We start from the raw sequence: 21,436 nt of genomic DNA, 5'->3' as shown, positions 1-21,436 counted from the left end.
CAACTAGATACACTAATTGTATAAAGAATACAAAAAAGTTTGTAGCAAAGAACTCCACAATTTGTGCAATGAGTCTTAACTCGGGGAATATAAAGTAATTCAGATAATTCTTATAGTATTAAAAGTTCCATTTCAATCATACATTTTAATCTTTATAAAATAAATTAGGAACATACATTCATACTGTTGTGAAGGCTTGTGAATTAAAAACACTTAAACCTGGTTAATAGATAATATAGGTTAGCTAAATATCCATAATAATAATTTCTAACAGCCCACTGTTAATATTGTGCTAAAGTAAGCTAAGCCCTTACAATCCGAGGGCTGAATTACTTTTAACTAATAATAAATAATACCATGGGCTGCATCAGAACATGCTGTAAAGTTTTTAAAGGCTTATTTTTAACCAGACAAGCAAATTAAAAAAAGAAAACAAGCAGGAGAGACACGGCTGCTCCTGTTGGACCCCTGACGCGCGTTTCACAGAATGCTTCCTCTTTATACAATTCTTTTTGTATTCTTTATACAATTAGTGTATCTAGTTGGTTTGCTCTATCCATATAAGCGGTGAGTTAACCTTCGTTACTAACTATTGCCCAATATCATTGCTCCCAGTATTGTCAAAAATCTTAGAAAAATGCGTCCATACGCAACTATGTGAGTATTACCAACAATATAACTATGTGACCCCTGTTCAATCAGGTTTTCGCCCGAATCCCTCCACTACAACTGCCCTCCTAAAAGTTTGCAACAACATCCAAACTGGCATGGAACAAGGAGACCTAACTGGAGCTATTTTCCTTGATTTTGCAAAGGCCTTTGACACAGTAGACAATGACATACTACTGCTCAAACTAAAAAAAAAAAAGAAAAAAAAGAACGAAAAAAAAAAAAACTCAGGTACTGGTGATCGTCCGCTAACCTGGTTTTGATCATAAGTATCGGATCAATCACAGTATGTCTCCATTTCTGACAGCAACTCCCTCCCTCTCCCAGTCACGTGTGGTGTTCCAAGGTTCCATTCTCGGCCAACTATTCACATTATTTATAAATGATCTGCCATATGTCTGCAAATCCTCAACTGTACACATGTACGCAGACAACACAGTAATCTATACAAACAAATCCGATCTGCCGCAGCTCGAGGCAGTGCTCCAAGTTCACAGAGGTAGAAAAGTGGATCTCAAAAAACAAACTCCTCCTAAACACTGACAAAACTGTCACAATGATCTTTGGAACAGTACCTAAATTACACAAACTACACATTCCCATCTACGCATCAAAACAAAATCAAATTGCACACTGACCGCAGTCAACTCTTTCAAATACTGGGGTATGTTGTTAGACCCCAATCTATCTTTTAGCCTCCACATCGAAAAACTTGCATCTAAACTCTATCCAAAACTAAGTGCCCTATACAGAAACAAATCCTGCCTCAGCCCTACAGTAAAGGAAAAGATTCTACAGCAAATGCTGATGCCAATCATAAATTATGGGGATGTAGTATATGCACCTGCACCGCAAACTCACCTTAATAAACTTAATACACTGTATAACTCGTTCTGCCGCTTTGTTCTACAATGTAACTACAGGACCCACCATTGTGACATGCTAAAAACTAAACTGGCTGTCGCTGGAATCCAGACGCACCCTCCATCTTTCCAGCCTTGATTAAGAGCTTTTCTGGGTAGCTCCCACCCTCCCTGAGCAGAATGCTCTCCCCAGCTGTTCCCACCTCCCATAACCTCCAATCCAGTACCAGCACATTGAGATCCCTCTGCATATCTCAAAACAGAATGCACCTGTCATAGTTGATTACATATTTCCAACTTGTTCTATGTTAAATTTTGCATATAATTATGTATTAATATTGTTTTTGTATCAATGCAATGTTTTGTGGACCCAGGATATACTTGAAAATGAGAGAAATCTCAATGTATCCTTCCTAGTAAAATATTTTATTTATATATATATATATATATATATATATATATATATATATATATATATATATATATATATATATATAATATAAAAAGTCTACACACCCTTGTTAAAATGTCAGGTTTCTGTGATGTAAAAAAATGAGACAAAGAAATAATTTCAGAACTTTTTCCACCTTTAATGTGACCTACAAACTGTACAACTCAATTGCAAAACAAGCTAAAATCTATTTGGTGGAGGGAAGTAGAAATAAAAAACTAAAATAATATTATGGTTGCATAAGTGTGCACACCCTTAAACTAATACCTTGTTGAAGCACCCTTTGATTTTATTACAGAACTCAGTCTTTTTGGGTATGAGTTTTTCAGCATGGCACATCTTGACTTGGCAAGATTTGCCCTCTCTTCTTTGCAAACACACTCCAAATCTGTCAGATTGTGAGGGCATCTCTTGTGCACAGCCCACTTAAGATCACCCCACAGTTTTTCGATTGGATTCAGGTCTGGGCTCTGGCTGGCCCATTCCAAAACTTTAATCTTCTTCTGGTGAAGCCATTCCTTTGTTGATTTGGATGTATGCTTTGGGGTGTTGTCCTGCTGAAAGATGAAGTTCCTCTTCATGTTCAGCTTTCTAGCAGAAGCCTGAAGGTTTTGTGCCAATATTGTCTGGTATTTGGAACTATTCATAATTCCCTCTACCTTGACTAAGGCCCCAGTTCCAGCTGAAGAAAAACAGACCCAAAGCATACTTCACTGTGGGTATGGTGTTCTTTTGGTTATATGCAGTGTTTTTGCGCCGAACATATCTTTTGGAAGTATGGCCAAAAGGTTTAATCTTGGTTTCATCAAACCAGAACACCTTTTGTGACATGCTTTTGGGAGACTTCAGATGTGTTTTTGCAAAATTTAGCTGGGCTTGGGTGTTTTTTTCGCAAGCAAAAGCTTTCGTCTTGCCACTCTACCCCATAGCCCAGACATATGAAGATTACGGGCGATTGTTATCACATGCACCACACAGCCAGATATTCCTGCAGCTCCTTTAATGGTGCTGTAGGCCTCTTGGCAGCCTCCCAGACCAGTTTTATTCTCGTCTTTTCATCAATTTTGGAGGGACGTCCAGTTCTTGGTAATGTCACTGTTGCGCCATATTTTCTCCACTTGATGACCGTCTTTACTGTGTTCCATGATATATCTAATGCCTTGGAAATTCTTTTATACCGTTTTCCTGACTGATACCTTTTAACAATGAGATCCCTCTGATGCTTTGGAAGCTCTCTGCGAACCATGGCTTTTGCTGTAGGTTGCGACTAAGAAAACGTCAGGAATGACCTACTATAACAGCTGAACTTTATTTGGGGTTAATCAGAGACATTTTAAATGATGGCAGGTGTGTACTGACTCCTATTTAACATGATTTTGAATGAGATTGCTAAATTCTAAACACAGCTACATCCCCAGTTATAACTTATGCAACCATATTATATTAGTTTTTTTATTTTTACTTCCCTCCACCTAGAAGTTTGTTTGTTTTTCAATCAAGTTGTACAGTTTATAGGTCACATTAAAGGTGGATAAAGTTCTGAAATGATTTATCTTTGTCTCATTTTTTTTACATCACAGAAACCTGACATTTTAACAGGGGTGTGTAGACTTTTTATATCCACTGTATGTATATGTATGTATATACACACACACACACACACACACATACACTGCTAAGGGTATGTCCCAAGTTTATTATATAGCTAAAAAACAGATCGACACTAATAAGAGAAATTCTGTAGTTCATAAATATTGTTTATTAAAGGTTCCACTGAATACTGTAGTTTTGCAAAATCTCATAACATTTCTTGGAAAAAAAAAAAATAGGAAAGATTTGTGCATGACCTCTGTATCTATTGGTATCATATACAGTAAATACAAAATAGATTGTTTAGGCTCAAACTGAATAACTGATTATATTTATTTGTATAAAGTTTTTGAGATGTTTGTACTAGTGTTTGTTTCAAATATTGCGTTACACTTTTACAGCTCCATAACAGGAGCATTTTTTACTCCTTGAGTTGCAAGAGTGATTAAAGGCAACACCATGTACAACAGCTTGTACTGTAATATCTGGTCTACTAAACATTATAGCTATACCTTTTACAAGGTTGTATTTCTCTTTTGATCTGCATCTTTCCATGCTCTACAGTTCAAAGACACTGCAGATCATTTTATTGCTTCTGTTACATATCTACAGGTTTGGTCTTGGTCTTAGTTGAATCTTACAATTTCAATGGTGGGCCACAAGCTCAACAAGCCCATGTAAGATTCCAGCACCTTTTAGATTTAGCAAGCTTTTAACCTGCCTTATCTGGTATGAGTTCTCTGATGACGGATGAGACATGATTTCTGGCTGAAGCTTTTGTTGCATTCATTGCATTTAAAGGGTCTCTCGCCAGTGTGAATCCTCTGGTGTTGAATGAGTACAGAGTTCTGAATGAAGCTCTTGTCACACTCATTACACTTATAAGGCCTCTCTCCTGTATGTGTTCGCTGGTGAGTAATCAGATGTGAGTTCCGACTAAAGCTTTTTGAGCAGTGCGTACATTTGTATGGTCTCTCTCCTGTGTGAATACGATGATGCTTTATGAGGTTGGATTTAACAGTAAAGCTCTTGTCACATTCTGAGCATTTGTACGGTCTCAGCTCCACTGGCATCCCTTGCTTATGCATCATATCAGAGAGCTGAGACAAGGGTTTGTCACCACAGAACCAGCTGTATTGCTTGTCCCTTTGTACTCCTGCTGCGATATGACTTAATCCTCTTTCATCAGTATTTGGTCTAACAATTTCACTACTTGATATATTTATTGTTTTCCATTTGGATGTAGAGTAAAGATCCCCATTTATATTTCTACTAAAACCCTGGGATATATATTTCACAGTCAACGGTTCCTGCATATTTAAAGTATCATTCCACGTATCATCTTCTTCCAGGCTGGTATTTAATGGAACGTTATCTGAAAAACAAGAACAGATTTCCTCAATGAATGTGTGCGTCTCTATAGATAGATAAGATAGATAGATAGATGGATAGGACACTAAATTCAAGTTTCAGTACAAAGCTGCAGTACACATTTTTCTACTACAATAATTCTGCTGAAAGCAAAAAGGGTAAATGGGGAAAAAGAACCTTCCAGGAAAAAAGTTGAAGGTCTAGACCATACAAAGACTGAAGAACCGTTAAAACCAACAATTTAACGGACACTACTTGAAAATGATTGTTAAAAAAAAAAAAAAGACAGATACTCCCTTTATTAACTATTCCCCAGTTTAGCATAACCAGCACTGTTATATTAATATACTTTTTTTTACCCGATTACCTGTCCCTTATCTCAATGTTTTTTAGTTTTACGATTTTTACAATCTTGCATTTTAGCTAATTAGTGCTGTTTTTTTGTATAACCATTATTTTCCATGAAAGTGAGCACAATGTTATCTATATGGCACATGTGAACTAGCACTGTCTGGCTGTTGTGCAAGATTTAAAAAGCTAATAAACACTGAGATAAGGGGCTATTGATATAAAATTAGATAAATAAGAGATAAAGCACTTTTGGTATTGATATGTGATCCAGTTTTGACCAGTATAAGGGGTGATGTTTCCAGACAGTCACATACGACCCTATTAAACTGTAACATTAGGATCTGGCTGTGACCAGTATACAGGGTGATGTTACTAGTCACGTAGGGCACTGTTAAATTGCAACCTTTATTTTTAAGATAACAGATATTCCATCTTAGATGGGTTTAGGCAGATTGTGGCCTCAGGGCTACCTTCCACTACATTCCAGGGTGGGGGTTTTAAGAGTATATAATAGCTAGTGATACTTTATTAGTTAGGAATGCTATTACAGATGAAAACCAACCACGCTATCTGCTTCCTCATTTGCGGACTAAGTGCTGAATCATCAGGGTTTTGAGACCCTGAGAATAACCTCTTGAGAAAGAAGATTCTTTCTGAGAGGAAGCCTCCAAGGTGTGCACAAAGACATTTGAACTAGAATACAAAAGCAAACCATGTGAGGCCATCCCAGACCAATCAAGTTTGCAGAGGCTTCTTCCTGCTTGATTCTGGCTATCACTCTGGATAGCAACACAGAGGCAAGATGTAAATCAGGTTGAACAATCAGGGATCCACTAGGGCATCTTTAAGATTTGCCTGAAAGTTTTTAGACCTGGTACAATAACGAAGAAGCTTGTGATTCAGACAAGAGCACATGAGATCTATCCCTGACATAGAAACAACATAATTTATGTAAGAACTTACCTGATAAATTCATTTCTTTCATATTAGCAAGAGTCCATGAGCTAGTGACGTATGGGATATACATTCCTACCAGGAGGGGCAAAGTTTCCCAAACCTCAAAATGCCTATAAATACACCCCTCACCACACCCACAATTCAGTTTAACGAATAGCCAAGAAGTGGGGTGATAAGAAAAAAGTGCGAAAGCATATAAAATAAGGAATTTGAATAATTGTGCTTTAAACAAAAAAATCATAACCACCACAAAAAAGGGCGGGCCTCATGGACTCTTGCTAATATGAAAGAAATGAATTTATCAGGTAAGTTCTTACATAAATTATGTTTTCTTTCATGTAATTAGCAAGAGTCCATGAGCTAGTGACGTATGGGATAATGATTACCCAAGATGTGGATCTTTCCACGCAAGAGTCACTAGAGAGGGAGGGATAAAATAAAGACAGCCAATTCCTGCTGAAAATAATCCACACCCAAAAAGTTTAATGAAAAACATAAGCAGAAGATTCAAACTTAAACCGCTGCCTGAAGTACTTTTCTACCAAAAACTGCTTCAGAAGAAGAAAATACATCAAAATGGTAGAATTTAGTAAAAGTATGCAAAGAGGACCAAGTTGCTGCTTTGCAAATCTGATCAACCGAAGCCTCATTCCTAAACGCCCAGGAAGTAGAAACTGACCTAGTAGAATGAGCTGTAATCCTTTGAGGCGGAGTTTTACCCGACTCAACATAGGCAAGATGAATTAAAGATTTCAACCAAGATGCCAAAGAAATGGCAGAAGCTTTCTGGCCTTTTCTAGAACCGGAAAAGATAACAAATAAACTAGAAGTCTTTCGGAAAGACTTAGTAGCTTCAACATAATATTTTAAAGCTCTAACAACATCCAAAGAATGCAACGATTTCTCCTTAGAATTCTTAGGATTAGGACATAATGAAGGAACCACAATTTCTCTACTAATGTTGTTGGAATTCACAACTTTAGGTAAAAATTCAAAAGAAGTTCGCAACACCGCCTTATCCTGATGAAAAATCAGAAAAGGAGACTCACAAGAAAGAGCAGATAGTTCAGAGACTCTTCTGGCAGAAGAGATCGCCAAAAGGAACAGAACTTTCCAAGAAAGTAATTTAATGTCCAAAGAATGCATAGGTTCAAACGGAGGAGCTTGAAGAGCCCCCAGAGCCAAATTCAAACTCCAAGGAGGAGAAATTGACTTAATGACAGGTTTTATACGAACCAAAGCTTGTACAAAACAATGAATATCAGGAAGATTAGCAATCTTTCTGTGAAAAAGAACAGAAAGAGCAGAGATTTGTCCTTTCAAAGAACTTGCGGATAAACCTTTATCTAAACCATCCTGAAGAAACTGTAAAATTCTCGGAATTCTAAAAGAATGCCAAGAAAAATGATGAGAAAGACACCAAGAAATATAAGTCTTCCAGACTCTATAATATATCTCTCTGGATACAGATTCACGAGCCTGTAACATAGTATTAATCACAGAGTCAGAGAAACCTCTTTGACCAAGAATCAAGCGTTCAATCTCCATACCTTTAAATTTAAGGATTTGAGATCCTGATGGAAAAAAGGACCTTGCGACAGAAGGTCTGGTCGTAGCGGAAGAGTCCACGGATGGCAAGAGGCCATCCGGACAAGATCCGCATACCAAAACCTGTGAGGCCATGCCGGAGCTACCAGCAGAACAAACGAGCATTCCTTCAGAATCTTGGAGATTACTCTTGGAAGAAGAACTAGAGGCGGAAAGATATAGGCAGGATGATACTTCCAAGGAAGTGATAATGCATCCACTGCTTCCGCCTGAGGATCCCGGGATCTGGACAGATACCTGGGAAGTTTCTTGTTTAGATGAGACGCCATCAGATCTATCTCTGGAAGCTCCCACATTTGAACAATCTGAAGAAATACCTCTGGGTGAAGAGACCATTCGCCCGGATGCAACGTTTGGCGACTGAGATAATCCGCTTCCCAATTGTCTATACCTGGGATATGAACCGCAGAGATTAGACAGGAGCTGGATTCCGCCCAAACCAAAATTCGAGATACTTCTTTCATAGCCAGAGGACTGTGAGTCCCTCCTTGATGATTGATGTATGCCACAGTTGTGACATTGTCTGTCTGAAAACAAATGAACGATTCTCTCTTTAGAAGAGGCCAAGACTGAAGAGCTCTGAAAATTGCACGGAGTTCCAAAATATTGATCGGTAATCTCACCTCCTGAGATTCCCAAACTCCTTGCGCCGTCAGAGATCCCCACACAGCTCCCCAACCTGTGAGACTTGCATCTGTTGAAATTACAGTCCAGGTCGGAAGCACAAAAGAAGCCCCCTGAATTAAACGATGGTGATCTGTCCACCACGTTAGAGAGTGTCGTAAATCGGTTTTAAAGATATTAATTGAGATATATTTGTGTAATCCTTGCACCATTGATTCAGCATACAGAGCTGAAGAGGTCGCATGTGAAAACGAGCAAAGGGGATCGCGTCCGATGCAGCAGTCATAAGACCTAGAATTTCCATGCATAAGGCTACCGAAGGGAATGATTGTGACTGAAGGTTTCGACAAGCTGAAATCAATTTTAGACGTCTCTTGTCTGTCAAAGACAGAGTCATGGACACTGAATCTATCTGGAAACCCAGAAAGGTTACCCTTGTCTGAGGAATTAATTAACTTTTTGGTGAATTGATCCTCCAACCATGATCTTGAAGAAACAACACAAGTCGATTCGTATGAGATTCTGCTAAATGTAAAGACTGAGCAAGTACCAAGATATCGTCCAAATAAGGAAATACCACAATACCCTGTTCTCTGATTACAGACAGAAGGGCACCGAGAACCTTTGTAAAAATTCTTGGAGCTGTAGCTAGGCCAAACGGCAGAGCCACAAACTGGTAATGCTTGTCCAGAAAAGAGAATCTCAGGAACTGATAATGATCTGGATGAATCGGAATATGCAGATATGCATCCTGTAAATCTATTGTGGACATATAATGCCCTTGCTGAACAAAAGGCAAGATAGTCCTTACAGTTACCATTTTGAACGTTGGTATCCTTACATAACGATTCAATATTTTTAGATCCAGAACTGGTCTGAAGGAATTCTCCTTCTTTGGTACAATGAAGAGATTTGAATAAAACCCCATCCCCTGTTCCAGAACTGGAACTGGCATAATTACTCCAGCCAACTCTAGATCTGAAACAATTCAGAAATGCTTGAGCTTTCACTGGATTTACTGGGACACGGGAAAGAAAAAATCTCTTTGCAGGAGGTCTCATCTTGAAACCAATTCTGTACCCTTCTGAAACAATGTTCTGAATCCAAAGATTGTGAACAGAATTGATCCAAATTTCTTTGAAAAAACGTAACCTGCCCCCTACCAGCTGAGCTGGAATGAGGGCCGCACCTTCATGTGGACTTAGAAGCTGGCTTTGCCTTTCTAGAAGGCTTGGATTTATTCCAGACTGGAGATGGTTTCCAAACTGAAACTGCTCATGAGGATGAAGGATCAGGCTTTTGTTCTTTGTTGAAACGAAAGGAACGAAAACGATTATTAGCCCTGTTTTTACCCTTAGATTTTCTATCCTGTGGTAAAAAAGTTCCTTTCCCACCAGTAACAGTTGAGATAATAGAATCCAACTGAGAACCAAATAATTTGTTACCCTGGAAAGAAATGGAAAGTAGAGTTGATTTAGAAGCCATATCAGCATTCCAAGTTTTAAGCCATAAAGCTCTTCTAGCTAAAATAGCTAGAGACATAAACCTGACATCAACTCTGATAAAAAAAATGGCATCACAGATAAAATTATTAGCATGTTGAAGAAGAATAATAATATTATGAGAATCATGATCTGTTACTTGTTGCGCTAAAGTTTCCAACCAAAAAGTTGAAGCTGCAGCAACATCAGCCAATGATATAGCAGGTCTAAGAAGATTACCTGAACACAGATAAGCTTTTCTTAGAAAGGATTCAATTTTCCTATCTAAAGGATCCTTAAACGAAGTACCATCTGACGTAGGAATAGTAGTACGTTTAGCAAGGGTAGAAATAGCCCCATCAACTTTAGGGATCTTGTCCCAAAATTCTAATCTATCAGACGGCACAGGATATAATTGCGTAAAACGTTTAGAAGGAGTAAATGAATTACCCAATTTATCCCATTCTCTGGAAATTACTTCAGAAATAGCATTAGGAACAGGAAAAACTTCTGGAATAACCACAGGAGATTTAAATACCTTATCTAAACGTTTAGAATTAGTATCAAGAGGACCAGAATCCTCTATTTCTAAAGCAATTAGTACTTCTTTAAGTAAAGAACGAATAAATTCCATTTTAAATAAATATGAAGATTTATCAGCATCAATCTCTGAGACAGAATCCTCTGAACCAGAAGAGTCATCAGAATCAGAATGATGATGTTCATTTAAAAATTCATCTGTAGAGAGAGAAGTTTTAAAAGATTTTTTATGTTTACTTGAAGGAGAAATAACAGACATAGCCTTCTTGATGGATTCAGAAACAAAATCTCTTATGTTATCAGGAACATTCTGCACCTTAGATGTTGAAGGAACTGCAACAGGCAATGGTACATTACTAAAGGAAATATTATCTGCATTAACAAGTTTGTCATGACAATTAATACAAACAGCCGGAGGAATAGCTACCAAAAGTTTACAGCAGATACACTTAGCTTTGGTAGTTCCAGCACTAGACAGCGATTTTCCTGAAGTATCTTCTGACTCGGATGCAACGTGAGACACCTTGCAATATGTAAGAGAAAAAACAACATATAAAGCAAAATTGATCAAATTCCTTAAATGACAGTTTCAGGAATGGGAAAAAATGCCAATAAACAAGCTTCTAGCAACCAGAAGCAAAGAAAAAATGAGACTGAAATAATGTGGAGACAAAAGAGACGCCCATATTTTTTAGCGCCAAATAAGACGCCCACATTATTTGGCGCCTAAATGCTTTTTGGCGCCAAAAATGACGCCACATCCGGAACGCCGACATTTTTGGCGCAAAAAGACGTCAAAAAATGACGCAACTTCCGGCGACACGTATGACGCCGGAAACAGAAAAGATTTTTTGCGCCAAAAAAGTCTGCGCCAAGAATGACGCAATAAAATGAAGCATTTTCAGCCCCCGCGAGCCTAACAGCCCACAGGGAAAAAAAAGAGTCAAATTTTTTAAGGTAAGAAAAAATGATTGATTCAAATGCATTATCCCAAATATGAAACTGACTGTCTGAAAATAAGGAATGTTGAACATCCTGAGTCAAGGCAAATAAATGTTTGAATACATATATTTAGAACTTTATAAACAAAGTGCCCAACCATAGCTTAGAGTGTCACAGAAAATAAGATTTACTTACCCCAGGACACTCATCTACATGTTTGTAGAAAGCCAAACCAGTACTGAAACGAAAATCAGCAGAGGTAATGGTATATAAATAAGAGTATATCGTCGATCTGAAAAGGGAGGTAAGAGATGAATCTCTACGACCGATAACAGAGAACCTATGAAATAGACCCCGTAGAAGGAGATCACTGTATTCAAAATAGGCAATACTCTCCTCACATCCCTCTGACATTCACTGCACGCTGAGAGGAAAACCGGGCTCCAACTTGCTGCGGAGCGCATATCAACGTAGAATCTAGCACAAACTTACTTCACCACCTCCATAGGAGGCAAAGTTTGTAAAAACTGAATTGTGGGTGTTGTGAGGGGTGTATTTATAGGCATTTTGAGGTTTGGGAAACTTTGCCCCTCCTGGTAGGAATGTATATCCCATACGTCACTAGCTCATGGACTCTTGCTAATTACATGAAAGAAATAGATATTGACGGCAGATAAGAGCCATAGGCCCAGCAAGTCTGCCCGACCTTACCTAACAGTATAAACTTATCTAGTTCGTAGGATAGCCCTATGCTTGTCCCATGCATTTTTAAAGTCCCCCACAGTGTTTGTTGCTACTACCTCTTGAGGAAGTTTATTCCATAAATCAATCACTCTTTCTGTAAAGAAGTGCTTCCTCAAATTACTCCTGAATCTACTTTCCTTTAGCTTGAGCTCATGACCCCTTGTTCTTGAATTTTCCATTTTATGTAAAATACCCACAGCCTCAGTTTTACTAAACCCTTTAATGTACTTGAAAGTTGCTATCATATCACCTCTTTCCCTTCTCTCCTCTAAGCTATACATATTTAGGTCATTGAGCCTATCCTGGTAAGTTTTATTTTTTAGACCATGTACCATTTTGGTAGCCCTCCTTTGCACAGATTCATGTTTGTTAATATCCTTCTGAAGATATGGTCTCCAGAACTGCACACAATACTCAAGATGAGGCCTAACTAATGATCTATAAAGTGGCATAAGAACCTTACTATTTCTGCTGCAAATACCTCTACCAATACATCCAAGCATTCTGCTAGCCTTACTCGCTGCATTACTACATTGTTTACTAAGTTTTAAATCATCTGAAATAATAATTCCCAAGTCCTGTTCCTCGTCTGTACCAGTCAGTAAAGTGTCATTGAGTCTGTAATTAACATTTGGATTTTTCTTCCCTAAATGCATTATTTTACACTTTGCTGTGTTAAACTTTAGATCCCAGTCGTTTGTCCAATCCTCGAATTGTTGTATATCACTTCTCATTTTGTCTACCCCCCCTGGAACATCCACTCTGTTGCAAATTTTTGTATCATCTGCAAAGAGACATACTTTCCCCTGTAACCCTTTGCTGATATCGCAGATAAATATGTTAAACAAAACAGGCCCCAGAACTGACCCCTGAGGAACACCACTAGTAACAGCCCCCTCTGCTGAATGAACTCCATTTACTAAGACACTTTGTTTTCTGTCCTTAAGCCAGCATTCCACCCAGTTCACAATTTTTGAATCTAGACCAAGGAGATATAGTTTGTGAATAAGTTTATTGTGTGGGACGGTGTCAAATGCTTTGCTGAAATCTAGATATGCTACATCAACTGCTCCTCCCTTGTCTAATACTTTTGTTACATAATCAAAGAAGTCAATTAGATTAGTCTGACATGATCTCCCTGAAGTAAAACCATGCTGATTTTGGTCCTCTAAAATTGTTTGTCTTTATGTAAGTCATAATTCTTTCTTTTAAGAGGCTTTCCATTAATTTCCCTACTACTGAAGTTAAACTAACTGGCCTGTAGTTGCCAGATTCTTCTCTACTGCCCTTTTTATGAAGGGGTATTACATTTGCTATTCTCCAATCATCTGGGACAGCTCCTGTTAATAGTGACTGATTAAACAGATCAGTTAATGGGACAGTTAGCACTGATCGAAGTTCTTTTAAAACCCTTGGATGAATATTATCAGGACCCACTGCCTTTGTAACATTTATTTTTGATAATGCTAACAAAACCTCATCCTCTGTAAAAAGATTACTGTTAAGCTTGTTTCTATTTTGCGTAGCATCCCTTAATGTAGACATTGTATCTTCACAATCTTTAGTGAAAACAGAACAGAAGTAATCATTGAGACAGTCTGCAATCTGCTTATCTCCTATTATTCTACCATCAACTGATTTCAATTTTACTATTCCTACCTTATTTTTTCTTCTTTCACTGATATATCTAAAGAATGTTTTGTCCCCATGTTTTACTGACTGTGCTATCTTCTCTTCTGCATGAGCTTTAACCTTCCTAATTAACTGCTTAGTCTTTTTTTGTTGGAGTCTCCATATTTTCATATCATCATCATCTGCTTGTGTGTGTCTGTAATTTTTATAAGCTATCTTTTTTGTCTTTACAGCATGTGCTACTTCTTTGGAAAACCAAATTGGTTTCCGCTTTCTTTTACTTTTACAGACATGTCTAATACAGTGTGCGGTTGCATCTAAAATGGCACCTTTCACAAATTCCCACTGTTCTTGAACCCCTGTAATAAGAGTTTTCCCCTTTAAATAGTTTTTTAGGTATTCTCCCATTAATGAAAAATCTGCAGTCCTAAAGTCTAAAACTTTTGTTTTAGTCTGGGTGGACAGTTCCTGAACATGAATACTAAACCAAACAGATTGATGATCACTGGATCCTAAGTTCTCACCTACAGACACATCTGAAACTGTATCACTGTTTGTAAGTATTAGATCTAATATAGCTTCCTTACGAGTTGGTTCCTTGACTAATTGTTCAAGTGATTCCCCTAGCAGAGATTCAAGAATATACCTGCTTCTAGCCGATCTAGCAGAAGGAATCTTCCAGTCTATATCTGGCAAATTAAAGTCCCCCAGTACTATAACCTTACCCTTTTTGGTTATTTCATTTAATAACAGATTGTCCAGTTTTTCATCCTGCAATGGAGGCCTATATACAACCCCTATTCTAAAAACATTTTTATCTCCAATTTCCAAAGTCACCCAAATACTTTCCACCTCATCATTTGTTCCTACAATTTCAGTAACCTTTATATTTTCATTTACATACAAAGCAACTCCTCCACCTTTCTTTCCTACTCTTTCTTTTTAAATAACCTGTATCCAGGTATGACTATGTCCCAGTCATGCAAATCATTGTACCATGTTTCTGTTATAGCTACTAAATCCAAGTTGTCCCTAGTCATTATTGAAATGAGTTCAGGTAATTTATTTCCTAAGCTGCGAGCATTTGTGCTCATGGCACGAAGAATTTTTCTACTAGAATTTCTAGAATTGTTACTTGGACTAACAGTTTTGGCATGCTGTGGGGGGCAGGTGGATATATTAATGCTACCCCCCTTTATTAGTTTAAATGATTTCTAATAAAGTATTTGAACTCCTCTCCAGACCCCAATGTCTCACTATGTGGTTGAAAACTTCCTGAACAGAGACCACTCTCCTGGGTGAAGAAACTAGTGACTTAGGTCCAGATTCTAAAAGGTCTCTGGGCTGGTGAAATTCTATAAGAATGTGCTCACCAATCCTATTTCCCTAATGGAATTATACAAAGCTACTTTTTACCCTGAAAACAGTGTTTCTTCCAAGGGGCGTATACTGAATTTTTGTATGGGAAGGAAGGAGATGCATACGTTACAAAAGTGCACAATGAAAATCATAATTTAAAAAAAAATCACATACAAATTATTTAACCATTCATACAAAAATACACACAACAGCAATAGTAACAAAGTTGTTTGCCAAAAATTGTATGTAAGTTACACAGGAATAAATCGTATTAGCAATGCACAGCATAAGTCGTAATTTAAAGGGACATGGAACTCAACATTTTTCTTTTTCATGATTCAAATAGAAAATAGAGCATGTAATTTTAACACCTTAATGACCGCAGCACTTTTCCATTTTCTGTCCGTTTGGGACCAAGGCTATTTTTACATTTTTGCTGTGTTTGTGTTTAGCTGTAATTTTCCTCTTACTCATTTACTGTAACCACATATATTATATACCGTTTTTCTCGCCATTAAATTGACTTTCAAAAGATACCATAATTTTCATCATATCTTATAATTTACTATAAAAAACATTATAAAATATGAGGAAAAAATGGAAAAAAACACATTTTTTCTAACTTTGACCCCCAAAATCTGTTACACATCTGTACAACCACCAAAAAACACCCATGCTAAATAGTTTCTAAATTTTGTCCTGAGTTTAGAAATACCCAATGTTTACATGTTCTTTGCAAGTTATAGGGCCATAAATACAAGTAGCACTTTGCTATTTCCAAACCACTTTTTTTCAAAATTAGCGCTAGTTACATTGGAACACTGATATCTTTCAGGAATCCCTGAATATCCATTGACATGTATATATTTTTTTTTAGAAGACATCACAAAGTATTGATCTAGGCCCATTTTGGTATATTTCATGCCACCATTTCACCGCCAAATGCGATCAAATAAAAAAAAATGTTCACTTTTTCACAAATATTTTCACAAACTTTAGGTTTCTCACTGAAATTATTTACAAACAACTTATGCAATTATAGCATAAATGGTTGTAAATGCTTCTCTGGGATCCCCTTTGTTCAGAAATAGCAGACATATATGGCTTTGCTTTTTGGTAATTAGAAGGCTGCTAAATGCCCCTGCGCAAAATACGCGTATTATGCCCAGCAGTGAAGGGGTTAATTAGGGAGCATGTAGGGAGCTTCTAGGGTTAATTTTAGCTTTAGTGTAGTGTAGTAGACAACCCCAAGTATTGATATAGGCCCATTTTGGTATATTTCATGCCACCATTTCACCGCCAAATGCGATCAAATAAAAAAAAATGTTCACTTTTTCACAAATATTTTCACAAACTTTAGGTTTCTCACTGAAATTATTTACAAACAACTTATGCAATTATAGCATAAATGGTTGTAAATGCTTCTCTGGGATCCCCTTTGTTCAGAAATAGCAGACATATATGGCTTTGCTTTTTGGTAATTAGAAGGCTGCTAAATGCCCCTGCGCAAAATACGCGTATTATGCCCAGCAGTGAAGGGGTTAATTAGGGAGCATGTAGGGAGCTTCTAGGGTTAATTTTAGCTTTAGTGTAGTGTAGTAGACAACCCCAAGTATTGATATAGGCCCATTTTGGTATATTTCATGCCACCATTTCACCGCCAAATGCGATCAAATTAAAAAAAAAGTTAATTTTTTCACAATTTTAGGTTTCTCACTGAAATTATTTACAAACAGCTTGTGCAATTATGGCACATATGGTTGTAAATGCTTCTCTGGGATGCCCTTTGTTCAGAAATAGCAGACATATATGACTTTGGCGTTGCTTTTTGGTAATTAGAAAGTCGCTAAATGCTGCTGCGCATCACACGTGTATTATGGCTAGCAGTGAAGGGGTTAATTAGGTAGTGTGTAGGGAGCTTGCAGGGTTAATTTTAGCTTTAGTGTAGAGTTCAGCCTCCCACCTGACACATCCCACCCCCTGATCCCTCCCAAACAGCTCCCTTCCCTCCCCCACCCCACTATTGTCCCCGCCATCTTAAGTACTGGCAGAAAGTCTGCCAGTACTAAAATAAGATTTTTTTTTTTTTAAAGAAAAAAAAAAAAAAAAAGCATATTTACATATGCTGTGTTTAGGATCCCCCCTTAGCCCCCAACCTCCCTGATCCCCCCCAAAACAGCTCTCTAAGCCTCCCCCTCTGCCTTATTGGGGGCCATCTTGGGTACTGGCAGCTGTCTGCCAGTACCCATTTTGCACAATCAAATGTTTATTTTTTTATTTTTTTCTGTAGTGTAGCTTCCCCCCCCCCCCACGGACCAACCCCCACCACCTAAATAACGACTAAGGTTTTTTTTAAAAAATTACTGGTCCCACTTTTATTTTGGGACACTTTTTTCTGTAATGCAGCGGTCCCCAACCGGTCCCTGCCCCGGCGCGCGCCCCCTCGTGCGCGCGCCCCCGGACTTGCACGCCCACGATCCCACCCCCCTCCACATGACCAGGGCCATCGATGGCCGCCACCCACCTCGGCTCCCACCCACCAACGATACCGGCCATCGATGTCCGGTGCAGAGAGGGCCACAGAGTGGCTCTCTCTGCATCGGATGGCCATCTAAGGTTATTGCAGGATGCCTCCATATCGAGGCATCACTGCAATAACCGGAAAGCAGCTGGAAGCGAGCAGGATCGCTTCCAGCTGCTTTCCACACCGAGGACGTGCAGGGTACGTTATCAGGCGTTAACTGCCTTTTTTCTGAGGACGTACCCTGCACGTCCTCGGTCATTAAGGGGTTAAACAACTTTCCAATTTACTTATTTTATTCAAATTGCTTCATTTTCTTGGTATTCTATTTTGACGGAGTAGCTATGCACTACTGGGAGCTATCTGAAGACATCTGGTGAACCAATGAAAAGAGTTATATACAGTATGTGCAGCCACCAATGAGCAGCTAACTCCCAGTAATGCATTGCTGCTCCTGAGCCTACCTATATATGCTTTTCAACTAAGGATACCAAGAGAATAAAGCAATTTAGATAATAGAAGCAAATTGGAAAATTGTTTAAAATCACATGTTCTATCGGAATCATGAAAGAGAAATTTTGAGTTTCATGTCCCCTTAAAGTACACTGGATGTGCAAATAAAGAACAAGACATTTGTGCTTAATAGAACAAAATACAAAAGTTAATCTGCCCAACTAATGTGGAACACTTCCTTCATTGTTAAAGGACTTTTTTTAAAACGGTATAATAAACAATGATTTTAAACAACTTTATATAATGTGTAATTGTATTACAAATAAAGTGCACTATTTATACAAAACAAAGGTTTTCAACATAAATAAAATTTATATTTTAGAAAAATATTATAAAGTGGAGAGACAAAAAAAAATTATATTTTGTTTAAAAATAAATCCTGATCGACCACAAAAAAAAAAAAGTTCTAACAAATCCGAATGCCAATCCAGATATGTGAGGTCCGTATACTCTCAATATTAATGATCCTTCGCACTGCCAACCGCATGTGCAATGGATTAAAATAGTAAAAGCATGAGTACCATATGCAATTAAGCAATTGCATCAAATTTTACATTCAAAATTATACAAAAACCCTGCAGAACTGATAATAGTAAGTATTTAGTGATATTTTTAAATTGCATCAATGTTTTTTTTTTTTTTTTAATTCATATTCCTTTAAGGCCCTCCAGGGAAGACCACACAGCACTCCAACCTTGCATCAGTAGAAATCACTACCCACACTGGCTGAAGAAAGTAGACCCCTGAACCAAAGAATGGTGAGCCTGCTGTCATGTTAGAGTCTGACCTGGTCTGTCAGAGACAGAAGCAGAGAGTTGATTATGAACCACAGAAATGAGACACTGTCTGAATTAAGGAGCTCTTTGGAAGACTGATTTGCCAATCGTTACTGTGAAGCAGTTAAAGAACCGTTCGAATGTGTGACGCAAACAGATGTAGAGGATGCCAAAAGATTGTCCATATAAAGGGACAACAGAGATTCTTTGAACTCAAACCACAGTCAATAAAGCTCCTAGATCCATGGTAAATACTCTAGGTGCTGTTGCCAGACCAAATCAATTTTAGTGTACCTCAATCCTGTCACGCTGCCGTCTGTGTCACAGCTGATACGGGTAACTCACAGCAGCTCCTGCTCTCATCTTAAGCCCATCACACTCCTATCCTGAGCACAACGATGTGGGCCGCGGTGTTGCTGGGGGATATACTGTGCCAGACATCTGCTTCTGTGGCACGGTGCGGTGGCCAATTAAGAAAACAACTTTAAGTAGGAGATCGTCCCTAATGCCCATCCTATCAGGGGGTGTTGTGTGCGGGAGCTTAGGTTGTCGGCTGTAGCTGACAATCTCCAGGAAGCCCAGTGTTTGTGTCAAAATGCCTCCCTCTAACCAGAACTGTGCGCCTGCTTAACCCCGCCCCCCCACCCCAACTACTCACAGCTACATCCCGAGTATAGGCCGCATCCCTGATTTAAAGACTTACATCAGGGGGGAAAAGTGAGGCCTATACTCTGAACAATGCGGTGTATATATATATATATATATATATATATATATATATATATATATATATTACAAAGAACAAACTTTTCAAGCTTTTTAAACCCAGAATAATGTAATAGATGAACAAATTGCGGCTTACAATATATAGAAAGTAAAAATGCTAAGCTAGAATGTATTTGAGCTACCTGATTCTGGGTAGTTAGGAAGATTTAAATTTTAAGTGCGGTATGTTTCAAGGGAAACCGTGAGAGAGAGACAGACAGAGAAATCATGGACATTCTTAGTTGGGAATAAGAGTATATATATATAACTGCTGTGTAGATGCTCTCCTGTTGAGTTAAACAAGCCCTGAAGCAATAAAGGGCTCTAAATTAAAACCTCACTGCATATGCATAAGTAAATGAGAAAGAACCAGTCCAGGTAGGTAGCAAGATGAGTCCTAAGCACCAAACGGAGTATATATTTTTCCCCACACTACATTATTCACAATTTCAGATTCCATATATACTAAAGTTACATTTGTGATTTTTAATCTGTATAGGCCAACCTTGAACTATTACTAATCCATTCTACCAAAAATATAGTGAGAAGAGATTTAATCATCTATAATTCTACAATAGTATAACATACCACTCAGGTATGGGCCCTATACTCAAGCAGCAACTTGTTCAAACATGTCAGTAGATCGATAATTATTTGTTATAAGCTGTAGATATATTGGTAGTAACTAAAGCTAGGTGGCTTTCCACATGAAATGGATACCACCTGAGAAACAAGAATGGAATAGCCAATAAAAAATAACTATAAAAATTAGCATAAATCCTATGAAACAAACTATATGGTAGCTTGGAGAGAACCTACATATATAATTTAAACTTAACCAATAGAGCTATAGCAAGGTCTTGTATTCAGGGTAAAGCAGAGCTTCCTTTTAGAAGCAAAGGGGTCAAACCCAAATTTTTAGCTGCTTCGCCATCTAAGCACAGTCCAATGGCCCATACTAAAGTGAATTGCCATTCCTACCAAACAGGTCATCTAGTAATGTATATAACTGTTCGATAACCTTATGTCACCAATCAGATAATGTTTAACATTAAACAACAACAGTGATGCTAAGGCAGTGCTAGATTCATTCTATCAATGGCATAAATAGAAAAATTAAAAAACAATCTTGAAAAAATATTTGCCAAGGTTGGAAACATATCTATATAATCTAATGGTGAGTTAACGTCTAGGAGTGATGTTCTCAGAATTGAGAACACATAGTAATGTTAACTTAACACAGAAATACTATAGGTATATGTTAGCGAGAAGCGTTGGGAAGCTTTTGACAATTTTAATTATATTCTCCCCTATGAACTAAATCTATACACTTATAGTACGTTTGTGGGTAGCAGATCTAGGGCCAAAGGGTTGGGAGTCTTGAGTCTTGAAGTCGACAGGAGCAATTAAATAGCCATAGGATCACCTATGTCTGCTGTATACATCAAACTTTAGTCCTTGACTCCCCTCTAGTGGTGACAGTTGGTATCTACATCTTATCTCAGAATATTTTATTTTTAATCCTTAGTCTTCCGTTTGATATATTTGAGCAAATATCTAAGGTAACATTTAGACAATGTCATTCTAATTACACCAGATTGGGAAGGGAGATGGGTAACCTCTGTCTTGTTAAAGGGAACATAGCAAAAAAAAAAACAAACAAAAAAAAAAAACAGTAA

At 37.9% G+C, this 21,436-nt stretch overlaps 1 protein-coding gene across 2 annotated transcripts in view; it reads right to left on the bottom strand.

Annotated features, from left to right (window-relative positions):
• Positions 1-3,719: 3,719 nt before the first annotated feature.
• LOC128665656 (zinc finger protein 75A) overlaps positions 3,720-21,436 on the bottom strand; it is a 135,140-nt gene continuing 117,423 nt past the window's right edge. For both annotated transcript variants that reach the window (XM_053720242.1, XM_053721039.1), the window contains one exon: positions 3,720-4,948. In XM_053720242.1, the coding sequence (XP_053576217.1) occupies positions 4,296-4,948 (653 nt within the window). In that variant the 3' untranslated portion in view covers positions 3,720-4,295. The remainder of the gene's footprint in view (positions 4,949-21,436) is intronic.

This window comes from Bombina bombina, chromosome 1 (genome assembly GCF_027579735.1).
Source record: "Bombina bombina isolate aBomBom1 chromosome 1, aBomBom1.pri, whole genome shotgun sequence".
Taxonomy (NCBI): Eukaryota; Metazoa; Chordata; class Amphibia; order Anura; family Bombinatoridae; genus Bombina; species Bombina bombina.
The sequence above is the reverse complement of the archived record's forward strand: the minus strand, read 5'-3'. Positions and strand labels throughout refer to the sequence as shown.